The following is a 24009-nucleotide window of genomic DNA, read 5'->3' on the forward strand; positions in this document are numbered from 1 at the left end:
AGACCTTTGACACCATTCCCCATTCTGGTATTATAGACAAGCTTAACAGCCTGGACATAAACCCCTACGTCACAAGATGGGTTGCCAACTGGCTCATTGACAGAGCCCACATGGTGAGAGTTGTGGGAGTTAGGTCTAACTCTAAACCGGTTACTAGTGGCATTCCCCAGGGCTCAGTGCTAGGACCACTCCTGTTCAGCATATACGTCTCAGAGATACAGGCAAGCACAGGAGGACTATGGGTGACCAAATTCGCAGACAACTGCAAATTAGGGGCTATAATTCACTCTCTGGCTGACACAGACATCATCCAGAAGGGTCTCACTGAGACGGATACCTGGTGTCAAAATCATGGCCTCAAGCTAAATGCCAAAAAGTGCATAGTCATCCCCTTTGGAAAAAAAACGAAGTACCCACAAACTACCACATAGGTGGCAGTCCCTTAAATACGGAAGACGTAATAAGGGATCTGGGGACCCAAGTAGATAGTAATCTCTCCTTTGATAATCACATTGCCAAAGTTGTTAGAAAATCCTTCTGTGTGGCCCATCTAATCACAAAAGGGTTCGCAAACAGATCAAAAGAGGTCATTGTGCCCCTCTACTCATCACTCATCAGCCCCATTATAGAGTACAAAGCCCCATTTGGGATGTACCATAGAAGACACCTGCAACAGCTGGAAAGACCACAGAAGTACCTCACCAAGAGGATCACTGGCCTCAAACAGGTTCCCTATGCAGCTCAACTGAAGAAACTCCAGCTGTACTCGGTTGCATACCACCTATTCAGAGGTGATCTCTGCCTGACATATAAGGCCATGTCCAACCCAGAATTGATGGACATGCTCCACCTAAAGAAAACCATATCTCCTCAAGCCACATGCTGTATGAATCTAAACCTCACAACAACAATAAATAGGACTTTCTGGATATAAATATATATATGTATATATATATATATATATATATATATATATATATTTAGAGAGAGAGATGTGTTTGTTAATGTTTGGATTTTTAACTCCATACTATTTTCTCTATATCCTACTGCTGCCTTTTTCTTATTCACCTTTCTATTTCTTGTTACAGAATTAACTAGTCAAACATATATAGTTTCATCATTCTCCTATTACAAGAAATTCCTTCCTAATCAGTGTTAAAACGTTTCTATCTCTCTTTACCCATATTGACTCTCGATTACTAACCTCAAACAATAGCTGTATTTTTTGACTCTCATTAACTTTCTTGCTCTAGTCATCCTTAAATCTGTAAATTCCACAGCCTATCCATTTCCTAATCTCTGCATATTATACTTCCACTTTATAAACCATCACTCCTTTATAGCCTTTAGCATTATCTTATACCTGTTTACCATATTTTGATGATATTCCCAAAGCTATTCACTTTCCCCTCTTCCACTAATGTATACATTTTCTTTTTCTTACTGTCCTTCATTCTCCCTTCAAATCCTTCCTGTTCATTGATTAAATTTAAAGCTTACAACAAAACTCTAAAGTTGAGGAAGCCTCTCTACCTATTTCTTGAGGGTCTATAATTTTGCTCCCTCGATCCTCTTGCAGGCTATGTAATCCACATGCGGTTTTCATAGTTTTCCTACAGCCTCATCCTTCTTTGTAAGGAATTTGTGCCTCATCATGTGAAAAACTGTGTATGGCCGCTATCATTTTCACTGGCTTTTTCCATGGTTCATCAGACTCTAGTACCCTTTCCAGTTATTAACACACTTTCTTCCACAGATGATTGGTATTTCTGTAAATTATATCCTCCACAGTATATTCAGTTCCAGACATAACTATTTAGAGACAACTTCCTGCTTTGGCTCCTACCCCTCACCTTTTACCTTGTCTAGTACCTAATCTTATCATTTTACAATCCAAATACTTTGTTAATCTTTTCAGAAATCAACAGCACACTTTCACTGTCCCTTAATCTTCCAGTGCATTCATTGGTTTTCCTTTGAATACACTTGTCCTACTGAAACACGACATCCTTGCCTATTCCATCTATTTGCACTAGCCTTAGCACATGTCATATCAAGGGGATTACCAATTAACACACATCCTAGATGTGGTCTAACCTCTATGACAAATCTTCCTTGCCCCTTTTGGAATTGTTCTGCCAAGGTCATATCTATCTTCGCTTCCTTTGCTGGACTCACTTGCTACCTCCCCAGCAATATGTCTATTCTTGTTGTCTTCAAAGAAACTATGTGAACACCACTCCTCTGTATCCTATTCAGTTCCACAGTAAGACCCCTTCCAAAGCTTCAGCCTTTTATTACAAAACTCTTCTAGTAACCCGTCAGGACTACATAACTGCCCACTTTGTGCATGCAATTGCCATCATGGCTTCTACCTTCCTTAATGTCATTATCATTGCATATCCTTTCCAATTAATGCAAATATCTACTGGTGCATGTATTTTCCTACATTCTTAATCTTACTGGTAAGATAATTCTCCTTACTAACTCCCTTGGGCAATTAAATGTTTACTTACACAATTAGCATCGGGGAAGGACAAAAAACATTAATTGACCTTTAAACATCTGTTCTCTTTTGATATTTATATCCTGTCTTTAACTCTGACATCATAGTCTGAATCTTCATTAACATTTTCTCTGACTTTCCTACCCTGTCATCTACTCTCCTCTTCCTGACTCCATCTTCCACTTTTAGTTTCCATTTGAGTAATCCTAATGCCATATTTCTTCAAATTGTACCATTTGTTTTTTCTGTAAAATGTGCTTTATATTGCCACCAAATTCCTGTTTTGTTCCTCAGTTTTAACTGCAGTTCACCAGTTTCCAATGTCCTCCTTCTGTTTTCTCAATAGATTTACTCTTAAGGTAGCATCAGGTTTTAATCTGAGATCATTTTTCCTTGCATCTCAACCTCAGGTACCCCATACATTATGTCCTTGACTAGCTATCCAGTTACAAAACTCAATAATAAAAACATGTAAAAAGAAAAAAAAAACATTAGAAAAATGGATATGCACCGTACCTTATAATAATTACATATTATAAACAACTGGTTATATAAGGTAAACATACAATACAATGTAATGTACGTATGTTCATTGCTAGAATAATGAAACAATAATTAGACATTTAGCATTGGCTGAGGAATCTGAATAGAAGTTTTATTTTTTTAACAATGGAGTTGTATACTTGTGTAAGGTAGAGAAATAATAGTAGTCGTAAGAACAGAAATAGTAGAAAGGATGGTAGGAAAAGGGAGCAGGTGGAGGAAAAATGAGAGTGAGAGAGAAATATGGATAGAAGAAAAATTATTTGAGCAAATAGGTAAATAAAAGAAAACTAGAGATGACGGTAGAAAGAAGTCTTACAAAAGTAAAGAGTAGAGATGCCGCTTTGGACGTTAGTTTTTAGTATGAGAATTATTTACAGATTGATTGTAGGAGGTAGTGTGGGTGTGGTTAGAGATAAATAAATGTAGACATAGTGGGGTGAATACAATCTGAGGGTAGGGTGTGGGAGTGGAGTGAGTACAAGTGTAGAGAGTGCAAACTGAGCATCCCAACATTGCAGGGCAACTTATCTCAGGAAAAAAAAGAAACAGTCAACATTCTTGTGCTGTAAACAGTTGAAGATTAACACAGCTGTTCTCTGTGGTACAAAAGTATGTAGAAAAAAATCATTCTTGTTGGAAGAGTGTGCAAATGAAGTGTTTAATGTAAACATTTAGTTCTTATCTCAGCTACTACTATACATATAGAGTGCACATTGAGAGTTATTCTCTTCTGTTTAGATGCTGAAAGGAGACTGAGGTAAGAAGAATAGTGAGCATTTAAATTAAATAGTAGTATAATGGTAAAAATGGGCAGTGAAATATGGGCAGAAAAAAAGAAATAAAAATGTATGCAGCAGTGTACTCTTACTTCCAACAATGTTGTCTGAACTGCTGGTAAATAATATCTCAATATCTTAATATCTTGTCCTAATATCTATAAAGCTTATATTATTTATACTGTTTGGTATCTACTTCTCTGAAGTCCAGGCCAACATGAAGGGACTCTGGCTGAAATCGTTTGCAGACAATTGCAAGTTGGGAGCTATTATTAACTCCCCAAGTGATGTTGACATCCTACAGAAAGGCCTTACTGAGACCAATGACTGGTGTCAGAACCATGGCCTTAAGCTCAATGCCAAAAAATGTGTCATCATCACCTTTGGGAAAAACCTGATTCCCATGAATTACCACATTGATGGTAGTCCACTGAACACAGAAGGCGTTATAATAGATCTGAGAACACAGGTTGACAGCAACCTCTCTTTTGACCACCACATTGCCACTGTGCTCAGAAAGCTCTTCTATGTGCCACATCTCATTACTAAGGGTTCTGCATCCAGGAAGAAAGAGGTCATTGTCTCCCTCTACTCTTCCCTCATTAGGCCAATCATCGAGTAAAATGCCCCATTTGGCATGAACCTCACTAGACTCCTGCAACAACTGGAGAGGCTTCAAAAGTACCTCTCAAAGAGGATCCTAGGCCTTAAACACTTGCCCAATATGGACAGACTCAAAAAAACTCCAACTATTTTCTGTCTCATATCACCTACTTACAGGCAATCTCTGCTTGACTTACAAAGTCATGTTTGACCCGGCTCTGCTAGAAATACTACATCTAAAGAAATCTCAATCTCTCTGCACAACACGCTCCAGAGACCTCAACCTCATTACCACAATCAACAGAAGAAGCTGGAGGGACAGGTTCATAACCCAGAGACTGCCCATGCTATAGAATAGACTTCCCATACATGTCAAACAGAGCACCTCACTGACCCTCTTCAAGAGAAATCTTGATGAGTGGATGGGAAATAGAGAATTCACCTTGAGGATCACTCCAGTGGCTCTACGTGACAGAGGCATTGGGAACTAAGGTCGGGTGGCATGATGCCAGGGTAATCCTATGGACTAGGCTTGTAAAGGCTCCAGGGCCATTAGCCTAATACACACCTATCAACTTAATAGTCAATAGCAATTACAACTGCATCTAAACAATTGAAACTCCTGACCTAGCCTGGCTGTCTCCTGTCTGACCAGAGGAAAAGTAATATTTTATTATAAAAGGCCTGAATCTAATATGTGACATCAATAAAACCAGCTGGAGAGACAGGTTTGTCTCCCAGAGGCTGCACTATATCTGGAATAGACTTGCCATACATGTCAAACGGAGCACTTCACTGACCCTCTTCAAGCATAACATTAATGAGTGGATGGGAAACCACAAATATGTCCCGGAGCCTGAGGTTCCACCTGTCTTCCTCATTGACAGGGTTGACAGGTGTTGACTGGGGTTTTATTTGGAGGGGATAAACTCTTGGCTAGGCTTGTAAGGGCCCCAGGGTCATTAGCAAATTACCTCCTATGATCCTATTGGAAGACAACTTAAACAGCAAACCTATTGCAGGTTTTAGATAGAATTTGAAAAGAAAGAGCTTAAAAGGTGTTAAAGTACTTGACGTAGTTATTACGTGGTCTGAATGAGAACACTGATAAACAAAAATAACATGGATGACAAACAGTAGCTTAAACTGACAAAAAGAACTTAGATTAGAACATCTAAAATAGCTAAAAACTGATAAAAAGCAAAGGAAATAACTACACGCATTTGCTGTTAGGACTGGAAACCAGCAGCAAATGTGTTGAGAAGCTTAGAAACCAGCAGTATATTGATTTAAAATAAGTGTCAATTATTCAAAAAGAAAATGTACTTCTTCTTCTTTCGGCTTTTCCCAGTTAGGGGTCGCCACAGCAGAACGTCGGTCCGCTAATGATTGGCAGTTGATTTTTACGGTGCCGAGGTGCCAGCCCGATGCCCAACCTTCAACGAAGGCATGCCCATTTGATTCAAAAAGAAAATAAACTCTCATAATTCATCAGAAAATAACAATTACACTTATAAACTGCCTCCAGGCAATCAAAACATGTGAACTACCCTGTCTCTCTTCTCTTTCTCTAGAGAAACTCCAGGATTTACTTCTAACAGCTGCACCAGCTAATAAGTAAACTAGAGTGCTGTTATTAACTGGAACCTGTAAAATAAGAGCTTAAAACACTTAACCCAAGTGTAAAAAGGTCTGATTAAGTCAGTAATAAAAAACATAACTTAAGTGATAAAAACAAATAGCTTAAATTGAACTCATATACATCCTATTATTTGTAAACAAGATACATCCTGGATAACTACAAAACTCTGTCCATGACACACACAAATCATGAAGCATATCATAGTAAACTATTGTCCCTCTCCACTGACTCAAGCATCATCATCATCATTCAAGGAGACATTAACTACCCCATCTATTAATCAGGGCACTTATACCTCAACATATAAATATGCAGAATGCTTTTTTTGACTATATCATTGCAAACATCCTTGAACAAATAGTATTTCCCCTCTTGGAAGAAACACCAGCATTCTACATTTTGTCCTCATCACCATAGCCTCTGTATACTCCTTGCTCCTTGTAAAACTCTCATTGGTCAAACCAGAAGACTGCACTGCTTTATTCACCATAATGTCATAGAACAGGTCACTGTCCAACCCAGTGATCTATAGAGTCTTCTCAAAGTCCAACGACTTTGTGTTTGCTGCTGACGGATATCCCCAAAGATTATTCTCCCATCTCCACTCACTCAATGCATCAAATCTTACATTCTCATTCTCCAGAAATGCAATGCCAAGTTGAGAAGCATACTCACGTGGTGCAAATCAAACATAAACGGACTTTACAACAAAAGGAAAAACTTCCAGACCTACATAAAAGAAACACAATGTCACCCTGCTAAAACCGGCCTCAAAAGCGATGGATAATAAAGAACTAAGAAGTAATGTGAAAGCCTAGAAAATTAATCATGAAGTAAAATTACTACATCAGCCAAGGATCATCACAGAGCATTTTTAATTATGTTAAGAACATCAAAAATAATAGCATTTTACTGAGCTTATCTCTAATAGTATCTCCCTCAAAAAGCCTAGAGGATATAGGTAGCAACCTAATAGATAAATTCAGCTCTAAATTTTCATTCTCATGCATCCAAATATTTTAGTACAAAGTATTCACTCTATCCCCCCATCATCAAAATTACCTCTGAACAGATATTAAAAGTGCTCTAAAGGATAAACGCACCGGCTGCATGAATGCAGACAACATATTGGTTGCTTGCTCGTCAGTATGAGATTTGCCTTATTGGATGTGCTTCTTAAACTATTCAACAACAGCCCTTCCACTAGATACATCCCATAATAGTCATGAACAGCTGATGTAGTGCCTTCTGCACAAGAGATGCCCCACTATGAACCCTGGCAACTATAACTCCATTGGCCTCACCAGCATAATTTGCAGGATGCATTTATTTATACTCATCATCTGAGCAAACAAAAAGGAAGAGAGACAGCTAGTATTTAAGTTACAGGTAGTACAGACATATAAAGCATTAAATAGAGAAAAACTAAAGGGGTAAAAAATAATATGAGCAGCAAATAGGTGCAATAAGTGTCTAACACATTATGACCGTTACATCATTTAAACTGGTTGTACTGCCACCATTAAGGCTACATCAGGTTGCATATGGTGCATGCTGAAGAGAACTGCAGTATTCGAATTATGAAGGACTGGAGAAGATGGTAGGATGAATCATCATGGACCTTATCAGTGAGGGCATAGGGAATATGCTGTGAATAAGTGCAAAACATTTTGTTTTTAAAAGTTAGAGCATGCATATTAAACCTAGTTGATGTATTTGAAAGAGTCACAGAAGATCTTGATAAAGGTAACTTCATACAGACAGCTTACGCTGATTTACGTATGTCCTTTGACACTATACACCACTGTGGCATCTTTCATAAGCTGGCCAAACTAAGTATAAATCCCTATGTCACCCACTTGATTGTCACTTGGCCTACTGACAGAACCTATTTTATTATATTTGTTGGCAAACTATCCTCAGATAAACTGGAAACACTTCCATTTTGTGTTTACTTATCTGATTTGAAAGTCAACATTAAATGCCTTTGGCTGAGGATGTTTTTAGATGATTGCATGCCTGGAAGCATCACCATCTCCCTAGAGATACATATATGATTGAAGAGGGTCAAACTCGGACAAACGTCTAGTGTCAGGATCTTGGTTATATCTGGTTACTGAACAAAATATAGGATTGTACAGCTTGAGAATGATTAACTCTTTCAACCTACCATTTAACCAATACCCCATTTAAAACAGACACTGTCATTACTGAGCTAAGTACCTTCATGGATAATGAGCTCTCCTTTGACCAACACGTATTCACTGTCATTAGGAAAGCTTTTTTACCTAATCCAGCTAATTACTAATGACATCTTCTCTCAGTCTAAAGAGGTTATTAATCCCTGTGCTCTTCCATCATCATCATTTCCTACTAACTAGAACACAATGCAATACAACCTTTGGCATGTATCTATCCAGGCATGTAGCCCATCTTGAAAAAAGAAGGGGTATTTCCTCCTACAGACTCCTACATACTGATCCAAACCAAACCTACAAAGCTATAAACCACCAAAACCGGGTTTGATATACTGCATCTCTACACAACTAGTAACATACATACAAGGCCACGGGACCCAAATCTATATAACATAAATATGACTTGCTGGCATGAGAGATAACCCCCAAAGAATCTGCAGCCTCTGAGACAAATTGCTCTTTTGTCAAAGCAAGGCACTTCTGATCCTACCTTCAAATCTAACTCAGCTGAATATGTGTAATATCATAAGTTTACTCCTGGATTAGCCTAGCCCCCTATCCATTATGGAAAGGGCACCAAGTAGTTGTGTGTACCAGTCGAACTGCAGTGGCTAGACTTTAAATGTCATAACTTGCCCATTGCCTAATACTAACATATGCACGCAAGAACATATGAAGTATTGCATATTTTTTTAACTAATTCCATTAGATAAAAGGAATAAAGCCCTGGCTATGACAAGGCATCCTGGATTTGATTAAGGGCTCTGATCACTACTGGGGTAGGTGTTGGGGGGAGAAGTTATAATGCTTTTTTCTGATGGCTACTCTCAAGGGGGGACATGCTGGTGGTGGCAGGCTGTTTTTTGTGATTCCATTGTAGAGTCGAGTTTATTACAGTGGCCAGGCTAGGCTTTCAGAAAGGTGTGAGAGGCACTGAAACCACAGGTCATAGAGTAGGTACACTCTTACACCATACTTCATTGCATGCAGTAACTAATGTAAGTGATGCCAGCTCATAAAGGATAGGACCATAACAAGTCAAGACAACATCTGTATGCAGCAGGGTGCATCTCAGGCTTACTTTGCTTTTGTGGAAGGCTTGTCATTACCAGTATAAACAGGACTGGTGATATTGGCCTGGAATGTTAATCACCCACATATAGATGCATAGAGTATCTGCAGCACTGAGGGGAGCCGAAGCTCATAGGAAGCCATGCTCACACAAATGGTATCCAGTGCAACCCAAAAAAATAGTAGCCAACAGCAATAAATAAATAAATAAATAAATAAAATCCATCTTTTAAACTGAAAATGCAACAGTTATGAAGCCACAAAAATATACAGATACTGCTCATTATGATTTTTATATTAATACCTTCAATATCTTTATGGTCTCAAAGATTAACATTTTTTATTTCTCAAATATGAGTAAAACTTCACTGGACAAATTAACACATCCGTATAAGGTTGAGTGCTGTAGACGTACCAATTATTCTCCTCACAAGGTTTTCAATAACTTCATAAGGATTGAGAAAAGAGACAAAAATAGATTGCCGAGCGCCTGCAATAATACTGTATGCTAGGCAAATCAGATATAAAATTAATACAAGTTCTGATGGCTGTGAATTAAACAATCATGCAAATTTTATATCCTGAAAAAAAAAACTATTAGCTTTTTTTTTTTTAATACAGTTTATAGCTGTCTGCCCCTCACTTAAAACATGGCAAGCCTGTGTACGATGCCAGGGCACTTCTATGGACTAGGCTTGTAAAGGTTCCAGGGCCATTAGCCTAGTACACACCTATCACAAAAGGGTTTGCATCCAGATCGAAAGAGGTCATTGGGCCCCTCTGTGCATCACTCATTAGAGCCATCATAGAGTACAATGCTCCATTTGGGATGTACCTTACAAGACAACTGCAACAGCTGGAAAGACCACAGAAGTCCCTCACCAAGAGGATCACTGGCCTCAAGCAGATGCCCTATGCAGCTCGACTGAAGAAACTCCAGCTGTACTTGGTTGCATATCACCTACTCAGAGGTCATCTCTGCCTAACATACAAGGCCATGTCCAACCCAGAATTGATGGACAATCTCCACCTAAACAAAACCATATCCCCTAGAGCCACATGCTCCAGGGATCTAAACCTCACCACAACAATAAATAGGACATGCTGGAGGGATAGATTCCTGTCCCAGAGACTTCCCATGCTCTGGAACAAGATTCCAAGCTACATTAGGCAGAGCTCCTTGCTAACCCTCTTCAAGAGAAACCTTGACGAGTGGATGGGAAACAGAAAGTTTACCCCAGGGATCACTTCAATGGGTCTGCTGGATAGAGGCACAGGGAACTAAACAAAGGGGGCGGCGGAAGTCAACACATTCTGGCTAGGCTTATAAATGCCTTTGGGCAGATAGCCTAGTACCTACCTATGAACCTATGAATGTCCACAGAGGTTCCTCACAAAGAGAATACAGGACGTAAATTATATGTCCTATGCAGACTGCCTCAAGGCCCTATCTCTGTATTCTGTCTCCTACAGGCTTTTGAGAGGAGATCTATGCCTGGCATACAAGACATTGTCAGACCCCACTCTGATGGCCCTCCTGCATATCCACAAAACAAAAGCACCAGAATTACCCATTCTAAAGACTTAAACCTTGCCTGTGATATGAATAGGACCTGCTGGAGAGATAGGTATGTATCCCAGAGACTACACCGTCTATGGAACAAGCTCCCCATCCATGTGAAGCAGACTTCCTCCCTAACCTAATTCAAGTGTAACTTGGACAACTGGAGGGGAAACCGGAAAGTCATCCCTGGTTTGGCACCTATGTCTCTAATGGACACAGGTAACATGTAAATGGTTCATCTCCCAGGCCCATGCTTACACTGATCAAGAGCATCAGAACTTGCCAGAGATTTGGGATGCATGGCTAGTCTTAAAAAGGCCCTTGTGGTCATTAACTTAGTAAACACCTATGAACCTATGAACATATATGTTATTAGGAATCTGATTTAGAGGCAGCCCTACCTCAGTGCTGTGTTACATGGTACAGCACCCTGAAGGACTGTTTCTTCACCTACCACAAATCCTAATGAGGCAGTCTTTGGGAGCATCTTATGCTAATTCATAGGTTCATAGGTCAGTACTAGGCTATCTGCCTGAGGGCATCTATAAGCCTAGCCAGAATGTGTTGGCTTTTACCACCCCCTTAGATTAGTTCCCTGTGCCTTGGTCCAGCAGAGCCATTAGTTCCCTGTGCCTCTGTCCAGCAGAGCCACTGCAGTGATCCCCGGGGTAAATTTTCTGTTTCCCATCCACTCATCAAGGTTTCTCTTGAAGAGTGTTAGTGAGTGGCTCTGCCTAATGTAGATTGGAATCCTGTTCCAAAGCATGGGGAGTCTCTGGGACAGGAATCTATCCCTCCAGCACGTCCTATTTATCGTTGTGGTGAGGTTTAGATCCCTAGACCATGTGGCTCTTGGGGATTTGTTTTTTTTTAGGTGGAGCATGTCCAGCAATTCTGGGTTGGACATGGCCTTGTATGACAGGCAGAGATCACCTCTGAGTAAGCGGTATGCAACTGAGTACAGCTGGAGTTTCTTCAGTAGGGCTGCATAGGGCATTTGTTTGAGGCCAGTAATCCTCTTGGTGAGGTACTTCTGTGGTCTTTCCAGCTGTTGCAGGTGTCTTGTAAGGTACATCCCAAATGGGGCGTTGTACTCTATGATAGGTCTGATGAGTGATGAGTAGAGGGGAACAATAACCTCTTTTGTTCTAGATGCGAACCCTTTTGTGATTAGGTGGGCCACATAGAAGGATTTTCTAACCACCTTGGTAATATGATTATCAAAGGAAAGATTACTATTTAAGAAAAATAAAAGCACTTAACCTACAAGGCTAGAAAACGTAGTTTATTATAAAAAAGAACAGGTAAGCACTTTCATGACAACAAGGTCGCTTCATCAGACTTGTAGGTTCAGTGCTTTTATTTTTCTTATTTGGGCTTTTTATTGCACTGCCTCGTACTCTGCTTTCATTTTTTTTCTTTTAGAAAGATTACTATCTACTTGGGTCCCCAGATCCCTTATTACATTTTCTGTATTTAGGGGACTACCACGTATGTGGTAGTTCGCGGGTACTTTGTTTTTTCCAAAGGGGATGACTATGCACTTTTGGCATTTAGCTTGAAGCCATGATTTTGACACCAGGTATCCTTCTTAGTGAGACCCTTCTGGAGGATGTCTGTATCAGCTGGAGAGTCAATTATGGCCCCCAGTTTGCAGTCGTCTGCAAACTTGGTCAGCCATAGTCCTCCTGTGCTTGCCTGTACCTCTGAGAAGTATATACAGAACAGGAGGAGTCCCAAGACTGAGCCCTGGGGGACACCACTTGTAACTGGTTTAGAGTCAGACCTAGAACCTGCAACTCTCACCATGTGGGTTCTGTCCATGAGCCAGTTGGCAACCCATATCATGATGTAGGGGTTTATGTTCAGGCTGGTGAGCTGTTCTATAATACCAGAATGGGGAATGGTGTCAAAAGCCTTTGCGAGGTCTAGGTAGGCTGTGTGGAACTCCTTTCTCTCGTCTAAAGTCTTGGTAACTGTCTCAAAGAAGTCCACTAGGTTTAGGAGATATGATCTGCCCTTAACAAAGCCAAACTGGGTAGGGTCCAATGTTTGAAGTTTCCCAATGTCTCTGTTAATGAATTCCATGATGATGCGCTCCATAGCCTTGCAGACCAGGCTAGTCAGGCTTATAGAGTGATAGTTTCTGGGGTCCGTTGTGGCTCCACCTTTGTGGAGTGGGATAACTGTTGCTGTGCACCACTCTATGGGTATGTAGCCTGTAGAGAGGCTGAGTTTAAACAGTGTGTTTAGGTGAGGGGTTAGTTAATTTTGGAGCTCGTATAAGACACAGCCTGGGGCACCATCTGGTCCCATTGAAACTGTATTTTTAGCTTTGGATAGGGCTGTTTTAAAATGTGTGTCAGTGATTGCCGGGGCACTACATTCTTCTGGTATGGTTATGGGCCCTTTAGGGGGTGAGGGGGGGTTGAAGTTTGCACTAAACCTGCCTGCCAGAATGTTGGCAATATCAGTCGGTTCAGTGTATTTTGTGCCATTCTGCACTAACTCAGAGCAGATCTGAGAATTTCCACTTAGGTTCTTCACATAGCTAAAGAATGCTTTGTGGTTATCTTTGGAGTCCTTGGTAATTTTTCTTTCAAAGCTAGCCTTGGGTGATTTTATGAGGGATCATAGTTTCTTGCTGATACTGATCAGGGATGTCTTTCCTTCTTGTGATTTTACTCTTTTCTGCACTAGTTTCCTCCTTCTATTGTATATGGAGTTAGTACTTGAGTAGTTCTCCCAGTTAATGTTTGGGTAATTGAAATCACCCAATATTAGGGCGTTTGGTAGGACCTTCATATTTTCTAGTGTCTCCAGAAATGCAGAATGGGGGTCCTGGGCCATGGTGGGTGATCTATAGCAAGCTACAATTTGAATTGCAGTTTTGCCCATTGTTAATTGCACATGGATGATCTTTGAGGCATTGTGCTGTGCTACTAACCTGGAGGTGTGGGTATCCTTGATGAATATGGATACACCCCCACCTTTTGTGTTTCGGTCCGGGTTCTGTGGCCAAAAAGTATGGTATGAGTTATAGCCTGGTAGTGCTGGGGTGCTATCCAGAGCCTTAAACCATGTTTCTGCTACTGCACAAATATCGATGTTCACCATACTGAGGAGTGCCTCGCGTGCATGCATTTTGAGGTTTAGACCTCATTAGCCATGTTTCCCCACCCCCACCCCAGAAATACCTGCTGTAAAGCATTTCCACACCTGAGGGTTATAGAGATTCACTTATTTGTATAAGTTACCTCAGCTGGCCATATTAATGAGGATAAACAAAAGTTCATGTTCCCCTGATTGTGTGTGTATGCATGAAAGATACAGGGTGGGGGAAACACTAAACACCATGAAAACTCTTAATCTCATGTGTTAAAGGCACTTAATAAGATTCAAGCGCTGCACAAAAGTTGAAGTAAAACAAGAGGGGGGATTTTAAACACTGTTTTTTTAGCACACACCCAGATCCTCAGCAGAGTTATGATTCTCTGCTTTACTACTAGACAACAGGGATATTCTTACCATATTACCTTAAGTATTAAAATATAGTTAACGTAAAAGGAGGTGAGGCTTTAAACAGTACACCCTTTGAAGAGAAAGCAGCTTGACAAGCAGGAGCATTAACCTTCTACTCTAACAGATGAGGGCTTGAGTTGAGGTGCATACTTTCTATTATAAGAGAGTCTTGCATTATTCATTGAAACCAATGGTCCATGACTTATAAGTGACTGGACATGTATAAGAGGCAACATGGGGAGTGCTCAGCAAAATCAAGGCCAAGTTTAAACTGTTACTTGGACTCACATAAAAAGTTAATGGAGCAACAGTTCTAGATCATGATCCACTTTATGAACAGTAAGAAAGTAATGTCTGTTAGTAGGAATCCATGATTTGTGACATCAGGGGCAAAATATGGAGGTACGTCAGGGAAGTTCTGCACACTTACAGTCAGGTAAGAGGTATGTTGTATGTGTGTATTTTGAATGTGGGCATGTATGTGGGACAGTGAATGAGGAGTGTGTCTGTGCCAAAGTGATGCATGGGTCACCAGTGGTGACTACTGCAGGAAAATGTTGATTTGCACACAATAATTACCAGCAATTCACAGATGTAACCCAAAAGCGAGAAGACAAACTGATGAAACAATGCTACGGATCCAGACAGGAACTCACCAGGCGTAAAATTTCCTTAACGCAAATATTTATTTTTGTAACAATATCAAACAGCGTTTTCGCCACACACAATTGGTAGCTTCTTCAGAGTAATTAAAACCAAGTTAAAACACACTCTTAAATAGCAGTGAAGTGTTGCGATAATTACGTCACTTCCTAATTGCATACAATTTTAAAGTGCTGACAACATTATAAAAATTCAGACTTAGCTTCTATATATATAAAAAAGTAGCTTCAACATTATAAAATGAAAATATATGTACAACAAAAGGTGCTTGGCACAATCAATCAATTTGTATACGTCAAGACACTTGATCAAGAAAGAAAAAATATATATTTATGATAGCAAAAAATTAAAGTTATTTAAAACTATATCTTAATGCATATGCTAATAAGAAGAAGTCCTAAGAGTCAGGCTACAATATGTGTAACTCATACAGTCTGAAACCATTCGTGAATCAGATACCCATTATGGTTAGCTAACATAATTAAAAACATTTTTTACGTATTTTTATATGTTTTTATTATGTAATAACCAGCAGGAGACCCTGGAGTAGATCACTACAATCTAAAAAAGGCCATCTGTAAAAAGAAAATTTTTAATCCAATGACAGGGGCGCCGTAAACATTTTTTCGTTGTCTAAAATAGTTTCAAGCCATCTAAAAGGAACAATCCATCCAAAAGGAAAGGTGGGCTGGAATGCTAGTTTTATACAAACAGAATAAGATAATACAAATGACTGTTTGTACAAATAGTTTAGTCACTAAAATGTTAAAATATCCAGATGGTAATAGGAACATAAGACTAACTATTGGAAGGTGTTAAAAGATGTTGAAAAACCTTTTATATCAACAAATGTGCTACCTCAAATAAGATCTATATTTTAAGTGTGCCATGTTGAAGCTACTTTTTTATATATATAGAAGCTAAGTCTGAATTTTTATAATGTTGTCAGCACTTTAAAATTGTATGCAATTAGGAAGTGACGTAATTATCGTAACACTTCACTGCTATTTAAGAGTGTGTTTTAACTTGGTTTTAATTACTCTGAAGAAGCTACCAATTGTGTGTGGTGAAAACGCTGTTTGATATTGTTACAAAAATAAATATTTGCGTTAAGGAAATTTTACGCCTGGTGAGTTCCTGTCTGGATCCGTAGCACTGTTTCATCAGTTTGTCTTCTCGCTTTTGGGTTACATTTGTGTCATGGCTTCGGAACCTCCAGCTAGTCTCACCAGCCCTAACATCTTTGTGTCGAATGAGACGACTAATCTTGATATTTCCAACTTGTTATTGGTCGTCACACAGAGACTAGACTCACCGAACAGTCGGTTCGAGTCTTTTGAACGCAATTACAAACTTGCTGCCCCTGGAGGCGTTGTAAATACACAGTCAGCAACCTGCACGGGGAATTCTTCCACTAGCTCACAGGACTTTATCCCGGCTGCTCAACCTCAGAGAGAAGGTGCCTTGTCAAACAAATCCTTTTCTTCTGCTGTTTCTGGGGCAGCTTCGACAAGCACAGATATCTTGAACGGAGACGGAGATGCACTCATTGGCGGCACATCTATATCCGAATGGATCAATAACACAGGTGACTTTTTCACCTTCATTAAACCACTACAAGATGTCGCGCCGGTGCCTGAAGCCTCCCATGTTTCTAACCGTCAAGAATTAGTGACTGATAAATTAAAACTCTTGGATAGCCAAACTTTTAAGTTACGTAAGCTACAATTAGAAGTGGCTTATTTTAAGCAATGTTTAGAAGAGGGCCTTGTTCCTAAAAGCCTTAGGAATTGTTTTTCACCTTCAAATTTAATTAATAACTCTGATTATTTGATGGACTTAAAAGAACTGTTTCAAAGACAGGGTATGCAACTTATTGAACTTATTGTTAAACATTATTCTGTCTGTATTGCTGATTTGACTAGAGAAGTATGTGCCTTGGATAAAGATATCAAACTGAATGATTCCTTCACCAAATTCAAATTTGATTATGCACGTATATTCTCTAGTATCGATACTTATTTGGTAAAAATTAAGTCTAATAAATCAAAAAAACTTTATAGGGATAGGCTGGCTTATAACAACGATAAAGCCTACCCTAAGTTACTTATTACGCAACAGGCTAATAGTAAAGATGTCCATTCTGATGATACAGAGAGGGAGGACCTTGGACTTTCAGATAAGACACATCTAGCCTCTCCCAGCACTGATAGCCAAAATGGCCCCAGGAGAAGTAATAGGAACAAAAGTAAATTTGCTAATAAAGACTACCCCAAAGGACATGTAGTAAATAGCACTGATGGGGGTAATAATAGCAAATCTAAATCAGACCCCCCTTTTTTAGGGGGACAGAACAATCGAACCCAGAGGGGGAACAAGAATTGGTCCCATTAATGGTTGAGGAAGTTAATCCATCTATAGATCTCCCCTCTATTGTAACAAATGAAAAGGGTGATTTCACTATATACAACTTCTCAGCCCTTGTACTTGAACCTGAACTAGTAGAACTTTTGGCCTTAGGTAACACATTTGTTCCAACTAGACGCTGTGATGTAGCCAGAGTCCTTTTAGACCTGAAGTGTTATGTAAGAAAATTAAATTTGAAATTGTTGTTTAATGATTCAACAAGAAGTGGGGCGAATAAACTCAAACTTCTCAGTGTATTTAAACCTCCCCTACATGTGGGGTTAAAAATGTTTGAGTATGCATGCGAAATAGATATCAGATATATGGACAAAGTCTTTATAGCTAAAGCTAATCAATTCAACATCACTAGAGAACAATTGGCCGCTCTTAATAATGTGCGTTCCTCTTCTGTTAGAATTATAAAGCCTGACAAAGGAGGTGGGTTGGTGATACTTGAACAGATTGACTATGTAGAAAGAATGTATAAAGTGTTGAACTCCCCAGCATGTGTAGCTACCACTTTAAACGAACTAAACACCAGCTCCAATAGAATTAGGGGCTATTTTAGAGACTTATTTATTGAAGGGAGAATAGACCTAGACACCTTAAACTACATAGACATTTTGCATCCCAAGCTACCTGTAATGTTCGGTATACCCAAGGTACACAAAAACTTTAGGGATCCACCGATGCGGGCCCTCATAGATGGGAGATCTTCACTTTCCTACCCCTGTTCTAAATTCATAGATTCCTTGCTTTCGAAATACTTGGTAGGTATCCCAAGTATTTGCAAGGACTCATGGTCCTTTCTGACTAATCTAAATGATATTAATATAGACGACACCGTCAACTTTCTTACAGTTGACGTTGTCGATCTATATACCTCCATTCCACACCAGGAGGCAGTGGAATGGATTGATTTGCTTCTAACAAATTTGGGAGCTTCTAAAAATGACATTAATAATATCACAGAATTACTTGATATAGTACTCACCTCTAACTTCTTCCTTTTTGAGAAGGACCTATTTATTCAAAAACAAGGAGTAGCTATCGGGTCTCCGTGTGGGGCCTCGGTAGCGAATCTATTTATGGCATATTGGGAGAAGCAATTCATCTTAAACAATACTGCATGGAAGGACAAGCTAGTTTTTTACACTCGCTTCCTTGATGATGTGTTCATTCTGTTTAAGGGTAATGCAGAATGTGCTAGAGAGTTTGTTGATTTTATGAACCAAACTACAACCTTCCTGAAATTTACTTACAATTTTGCTATAGATACTATTGACTACCTTGATGTGAGGTTGACAAGGGACATCACTATCATGAAGTTAAAATCAGTCATTTTTAGAAAGGATACTTATGTCAACACATTCTTGCACTTTACGAGTGCACATCCTTTTAAAGTAAAAAAAGCTATAGTCAAGGGCCAGTTAGTGAGGGCCGCTAGAATGTGTACAGATTCAACTGATTTTCTTTTTGAATGTACCTTTCTAAAAGGTTTATTTTTGAACCGAGGCTATCCCCTTCAGTTAATTGAAGGCTTGATAGAAGAGGTGGAACTTAAGAGAACCAATGTTTTTTTTAAACCCCTTTTGGTTAGTGTACGGGATGTAAACGTTGACTTGACAATATGTTTGGATGTTAATGTTACCCCACCCTTTCAATCTATTGTTACACCGATGGATGGGGCTATTCTAAATGAATATCCATGTAGTTTTATTACCACCTTCAATATTAATTCTTATTCTATCCAGGATATATTGAATAAAAACTGGCATTTCATTTCTAGTTCCCCCTTGTTGTTGGAAAAATTAGGTGATAAACCTCGAACTGTGTATAAAAGGGGCCCGAACATTAAAGAACTTCTTCAAAAACATCCTTGCCAAGATATGCAGAGCAGAACCAAAGGTTCTTTTGCATGTGGCTTTTGTAGCCAATGTTCTTACATAAAGTCCGGTAGCTCTTTCTCTATTAAGGGGAAGAAATTTGCTATTTCTCACAGGATCACTTGTAATACCAAATCTATAGTTTATGTAGCGTTCTGCTCCTGTTGCCCAGCTTATTATGTTGGTAAAACTGATAGAAGATTTAAAGATCGCATCTACCAACATAATTATGCCATTAAAAATATGAAATGTGAGAATGCCCTGGCCAAACATATAGTAAACAGCCCGGGCCATTCGTTTCTATTCATGGGCATTGACCATATTTCTGATTCCATTAGAGGTGGGCCTACGTCCATCCTTTTAGAAAAACGTGAACTGTTATGGCAATTAAAACTGGACGCATTTCATACACCTGGTCTCAATGATAGTTGCAATATTATGGCACACTTAAAATATAGATCTTATTTGAGGTAGCACATTTGTTGATATAAAAGGTTTTTCAACATCTTTTAACACCTTCCAATAGTTAGTCTTATGTTCCTATTACCATCTGGATATTTTAACATTTTAGTGACTAAACTATTTGTACAAACAGTCATTTGTATTATCTTATTCTGTTTGTATAAAACTAGCATTCCAGCCCACCTTTCCTTTTGGATGGATTGTTCCTTTTAGATGGCTTGAAACTATTTTAGACAACGAAAAAATGTTTACGGCGCCCCTGTCATTGGATTAAAAATTTTCTTTTTACAGATGGCCTTTTTTAGATTGTAGTGATCTACTCCAGGGTCTCCTGCTGGTTATTACATAATAAAAACATATAAAAATACGTAAAAAATGTTTTTAATTATGTTAGCTAACCATAATGGGTATCTGATTCACGAATGGTTTCAGACTGTATGAGTTACACATATTGTAGCCTGACTCTTAGGACTTCTTCTTATTAGCATATGCATTAAGATATAGTTTTAAATAACTTTAATTTTTTGCTATCATAAATATATATTTTTTCTTTCTTGATCAAGTGTCTTGACGTATACAAATTGATTGATTGTGCCAAGCACCTTTTGTTGTACATATATTTTCATTTTATAATGTTGAAGCTACTTTTTTATATATATAGAAGCTAAGTCTGAATTTTTATAATGTTGTCAGCACTTTAAAATTGTATGCAATTAGGAAGTGACGTAATTATCGTAACACTTCACTGCTATTTAAGAGTGTGTTTTAACTTGGTTTTAATTACTCTGAAGAAGCTACCAATTGTGTGTGGCGAAAACGCTGTTTGATATTGTTACAAAAATAAATATTTGCGTTAAGGAAATTTTACGCCTGGTGAGTTCCTGTCTGGATCCGTAGCATTGTTTCAGCAATTCACAGATGAAAATTAGCTGATAATGATTTTTTTCCTTATTGTGGCTAACGTGTCTCTGAACTGCACTGAACACGATGGTGGACAAAGCCACTTTTAGCCTAAGTTCTTACTGTCAGTGTTGGTATGCTTTCTGGATCCCCAGGATTATGTAACAAAGTCGAGTTGATTCTGTAACAAGGTACAGTTTATCAGTATTATGATTATCAGTTATGTCCTTATTATATTTTCATTCCATTCATTATTATTTTTGTTGTATCTGACAATACTTTATCTCTGTGAATGCAGCAGTCCCTCTAAAATGCTGTCTCAGTATAATAAATTTCCTAATTATTCCTTTAAAGCCTAGATAAATACTATCTGAAGCAGCCAGAAATGTTCAAAATTGCTACGTCTTCCTGGACCTAAAGAATGTTCTGAATGGTACTAAGTTTAAAAAGCTGTAGCCTGGGATGCAATTTAACCCATTCTGAAATCTGGAAGCAGCAATGTCATTAATAGGACAATCAAAGAAGGTATCATCCCTGATATATGGAAGGTCTCTCACATTATCCCACTCCATAAAGGTGGTAACTCCATTGACTACTCTAACTTTAGACCTATTGCTCTCCTCTCTCCCTTGGCCAAAATAATGGAGAAATGTATACACCATCAGCTTGTACAACACCTCTCTCTCCACAACATCATAGCAAACAGTCAACATGGCTTCAGACCTAATCACAGTACTACTACTGCCCTTCTTTCCTTTGTAGACACTATTAACCTGAACCGTAACAACAACCTACTCTCTTCTGCCATCTTCATAGACCTCTCCAAAGCATTCGATATGGTTAACCACTCTTTATTAATCAAAACTCTAGAATCACTATCTTTTGACATCCCTGCCATTAGATGGTTTTCTTCTTATCTCACTAACAGGAAACAGGCTGTTCTCTGGAATAACCACATCTCTTCTCTTCTGCCAGTTTCTATTGGAGTTCCACAAGGTTCTATTCTTGGCCCACTTCTTTTTTCCCTCTTCATAAATGATCTCCAAAACACAATCCCCCAAGCTACTAGCATTCAATATGCAAATGATTCTACCCTCATCTGCTCTGCATCCTCTACCTCAGAACTTAGATCTCATACTCAAAATGTCTTTAACACCGTCGAGACATGGTTTTCTAGTCGATTTCTCTTACTAAATGCTAAGAAAACTAAACTCCTCCTCTTTACTCCTACCTCCAGAACCACCCCTTTAAACTTCACTATCTCTTCTAACAATGCCACTATCATCTCTCCCGACTCTACTACTAAACTGTTAGGTATTACAATTGATAATAATCTCTCTTTCAACCAACACATTAACAACACCATTAAACTTGTCAATAGGAAAATAGGATCTCTATATCGGATTAGACCATTCCTAACTCCCTCCTCTAGGACTAGGATCGCTCACTCCCATCTTCTTTCCTCTCTTCTCTATGCTTGTCCCATTTTCACCAACCTCAATAAAAACAACCTTACCAAACTTTCTACCTGCTATAATAACATTGTTTCGCTTGCCACAGGAAACCCCTACAGAACACACCACTGTCTCAACCTGAAACTACTAGGCTGGCCAGAACTCCAAAACTATCTTGCAACCCAACAACTCACTATTGCCCATAAAATTCTGTACCATCCAACAAACACCCCTATACTCTCTCAACTCATTATCCCTACAATAATCTTAGCTCTCTCCGCCCTCCAGTAAACTATTGGCTAATTCCACAAAATCAAATAACACCGCTGGCGACTCCCTTTTCACCAATTCAGTAGGTAGAAAATGGAACCAACATCCTAGTAACATAACAACCATTGCATCATTACCTCTTTTCAAACTAAACATTAAACTTCACTTCCAAAACCACTGGCTGTGCACATGTAGTAAACCTGATTAATCCTTCACTACTTAGACTCTACTTCATTACTATCTCCTACGTTAAACTTTTCTACTATCCAACTGGCTTTCCTCCTCTTCTGCCACTTGTTTTCCTATTATTCCTTGCTTATAGACTGGCTTCTAGCTCTCTTTGCTTGCTAACTATCTTACTTGCTGTCCTTCCTTCAACCCACCTCTTCTTATTACTCATATTCTTAGCTCTCTTTCTCACACTTACTATCTTATTATTATCTCTCAAAAGTATTTTATAACTTAATATGATGTCTTTGAGTTTAACTGTGTGTAGTAGTATTGATTTAATTTTTAGTTATCTTTATCAGTCTTAGTATAGTATAATTTATATAAGTATTTTTTTTGTGACTGTCACTATGTGAGTCAGTATTAAGCTCACTAGTAATAATGAGTAACTGTAGAGTTGTTAGTTTCTGTCTTTTAAAACTTTTTTTAAACTCTAGTATGCTTGCTTTAATTGTATTCTCTGTGGAGCTTTTCTCCCCGGGCCTCTACTGAAAATGGAAATATCTCCAGTTAGACTAGCCCAGTCAACAAATGTAAAATAAATAAATATGAGCAGACAACAACCAAAAATAGTTTCAGATGTTCAGGCATTTAAAAATGTTTCATTTTCGGATTTTGATTCTATCAGTATAATATCATTAATGTGTCTGATTCTTACCCCCATTGTTGCTTCAGTGACATTTTTCTCAGGAGTCTGAGTAAGGAGATCAAATATTTTAACTATAGCACCAATATTTGCAGGTGTTGTTACACTGATCTTGTCACTAAAAGTTAAATTTACGAGCATCTCCATCGCAGCAGTAACACTGACATTCCCTGATTGAAGCATCTGAAAGATAAAAATAGCCAAATTCAAAACAGCTATTTTAAATAAAATGCAAACATTATGGTAACATTCTACATTTCTGTATGAGTCAGAGCAAATCTTTGTTAAATATGAAATATTTATGTTTTTTGCATTACTGTACCTGAATTTAATGAAACTGAGTGACATTCCTGAAACTTTGGTTTTCTGAAGTTTAATCAAATGTTGATTTGCCTAATGCTTCCTATAACAAAACTAAGAAAGAATGGACTTTTCTCAAGTGTTGAAATATAATCTCAGGAATGGTTATAATTAAGTAATTAAGAAGGACGTACAAAGTACTCAGCCTTCACCTGAGGGTAGAGGGTGTTCTCAGGCAAACTTTGCTTGTGTATATGTAAGAGTATGTATGTTTGTACGACTATGTATGTTTCAGTAATTCCATTTCTCTCTCTGCTTTGTTCTTGGAAACATTAACCACAGAGACACCATTTGATAGATTTTACC

General features: G+C 38.6%; 1 protein-coding gene across 1 annotated transcript in view; it reads right to left on the reverse strand.

Moving 5' to 3' along the window:
• Positions 1-24009, reverse strand: part of LOC122794942 (adhesion G-protein coupled receptor F2-like) — a 632398-nt gene that overhangs the window by 31562 nt on the left and 576827 nt on the right. Inside the window, exon 7 of the mRNA XM_044063537.1 lies at positions 23356-23526. Coding sequence (XP_043919472.1) covers positions 23356-23526 — 171 coding nt within the window. The remainder of the gene's footprint in view (positions 1-23355; positions 23527-24009) is intronic.

The sequence above is a fragment of the Protopterus annectens genome, chromosome 2.part1, assembly GCF_019279795.1.
Source record: "Protopterus annectens isolate FY-2018-M chromosome 2.part1, PAN1.0, whole genome shotgun sequence".
In the NCBI taxonomy this organism is placed as follows: Eukaryota; Metazoa; Chordata; order Ceratodontiformes; family Protopteridae; genus Protopterus; species Protopterus annectens.